Source organism: Nannospalax galili, unplaced genomic scaffold (genome assembly GCF_000622305.1).
Source record: "Nannospalax galili isolate Female #2095 unplaced genomic scaffold, S.galili_v1.0 scaffold589, whole genome shotgun sequence".
In the NCBI taxonomy this organism is placed as follows: Eukaryota; Metazoa; Chordata; class Mammalia; order Rodentia; family Spalacidae; genus Nannospalax; species Nannospalax galili.
In genome coordinates, this window is record NW_008360324.1 from 1,904,412 (window position 1) to 1,906,491 (window position 2,080).

Sequence of the window (2,080 nt, forward strand, 5' to 3'; positions counted from 1 at the left end):
TGTTAAGCACTTCAAGTGTTCAATCCAGATTACCGGAAGACTCAGTTTCCTAAGGCCCACCACTATACTGCCCCCCTAAACCATTCTTCCCATTCTTCCCTTCTTAGTCCATGGTCCTGAAACATCTAGAATTCTGTTTGGGAAGCTCAGTACTGGAGTGCTCCAGTCCACTACTTTATCCCTTCTTTGATCAAGAGCTTTGGGAATTAGAAACACCTTACCCCCACCCAGAGGTACACCATTTATGATACTTTGATGGACTCTTGGATTCCAAGTTAAGAATCCTTACTTCACCTGTGTTTTGAGTCAGGGTACTGCTGAGAAGGCGGGAACAATGTGGACCCCACCTAGCAAGCAGAAGAGACAACAGTACCACCATCTTGGTCATGTGTTCAGTGGTTTTCCTCTTTTTGTGCCCTCCCCAGCTTTGCTATCCAGTTTCACCGACTTCCAGTTCTCCATCTTCTCTCATGTGGAGCAGAGTAGAACTCCTTAGACATGGGATGCACTGTGATTGAGACACGGAATGCACTGTGATTCAGATTTTAATGGTAGTGCTCATTTCAAAGCCACAGAGGTGGTGGTAGCCGTGGAACATGACATGGGGGGTGAGACCGTGCTCTGGTGCAGCTGGAGGAAGAACAGGGAACCTAGGACTGAGGAGAGAGTTGTAGGGGAAAAGTCCCCCAGGCACACAGTCCCATTCTGGACAGACCCAGGCTTCAGTTAGTGCACTCAGTGAAATGATGCTAAGGCTCTTTTCTGTTACCCTTCCCATGCTAGACCGCCCACCCCAAGTCATCTTGGCATTTGCAGCCACATGAAAACACAGATACAGCCTAGTCCTCTCAAGTCAGGCCAGTTTTAGACCTTAGAGTTATGGGGAATTGACTGATTAACAGGATGAATAACAAATGCGTAAGTGAATGAATGAATGAATGAATGAATGAATGAGTACACTAAAGCCTTAACTAGGCATGACCATACATCCAGCACTCCCTATACATCACTTCTATGCATAGTTCATGACTCATACACAACATGGAAAACAGAACAGCAAAGCACAAGCGCCACACGGCCCCATCTGAACACCTCAACACACCAAATCCTGAAGCTCCCATCACAGACACTGATGGTTCTTCTGTGGACCTTCTTCTAATCTTCATTTCCAGTCTTTTAAGAGAAGAAGAGAGCATCGACAGGAAGAAGTGGGAAGAATGGAACCCCAAAGAATGGGTCCCAGAGGGGAGGAGGAGGAGAGACAGCGAGGGAGTGAGGAAGCCAAGACAGCTGGAGCAGGTGAGTTGAGGAGTTCTGGGTGACCTGGGGCTCAAGGTATCAGGGTGAACTATGCAGGTCAGGACAGCAAGAAGGACGTTCCAGGAGGACGGGACGGAGGTCGCAAGTCTCCAGGCAAGCAGAGGGATCACAGCACACTGGGGTTGCGGAAATTATGTCCAGCGAAGCGAGCTTCATCCCCCAGCTCTTCTTCAATTCTGAAGAGGAGCCAGAAAGGGAACAATCAGGGGAGCAGGAGGGATCTGCTTTTCTCTGGGTCCCTCCAAGCTCTGCCTTCCCTCAGGCCACCTCCTTTGAGTCCTGTCCCAAGGTGAGCATTCCCTGGCTTTCCCGTGTGTGTCAATCAGACTATCAATGAACCCATCTAGTAAAAACATTTTTTGGGCATCAGCTGCTGTCTAGGTCCTCCTAGGTGCTAGAGATGGAATGGTGGCCTAACAGAGTGTGTAGCCAAGGGTCTTGAGTTCTCATTCCCCAGGGACCCTTACCTCATGAGCTGGTTGTACTTAGCCAGACGCTCAGATCTGCATGGGGCACCAGTCTTGATCTGAAACATTCCAGATGTGCAACTTAAAGACTGTCTCCCTTCACCTAATAGGAAACCTCTCCCCATCCTCTTTCTCTCTCTCTCTCTTTTTTTTTTTGAGACATAGTCTCATGTAGATGGCCTTGAACTCACTGTATGAGGCTAGCCTTGAATTCCTGATCCTCCTGCCTCTACTTCCCAAGTGGTGGACCACCAAGTCTATGATTCCAGGTCTCTTTTTTTTTTTTTTTTTTT

The 2,080-nt window shown here is 48.3% G+C and overlaps 1 protein-coding gene across 1 annotated transcript in view; it reads right to left on the reverse strand.

Moving 5' to 3' along the window:
* Nucleotides 1–527: 527 nt before the first annotated feature.
* Nucleotides 528–2,080, reverse strand: part of Eno2 (enolase 2) — a 9,150-nt gene continuing 7,597 nt past the window's right edge. Inside the window, exons 11-12 of the mRNA XM_008825368.3 lie at nucleotides 1,788–1,846; nucleotides 528–1,496 (exon numbers count right to left, since the gene is read on the reverse strand). Coding sequence (XP_008823590.1) covers nucleotides 1,427–1,496; nucleotides 1,788–1,846 — 129 coding nt within the window. The 3' untranslated portion in view covers nucleotides 528–1,426. The remainder of the gene's footprint in view (nucleotides 1,497–1,787; nucleotides 1,847–2,080) is intronic.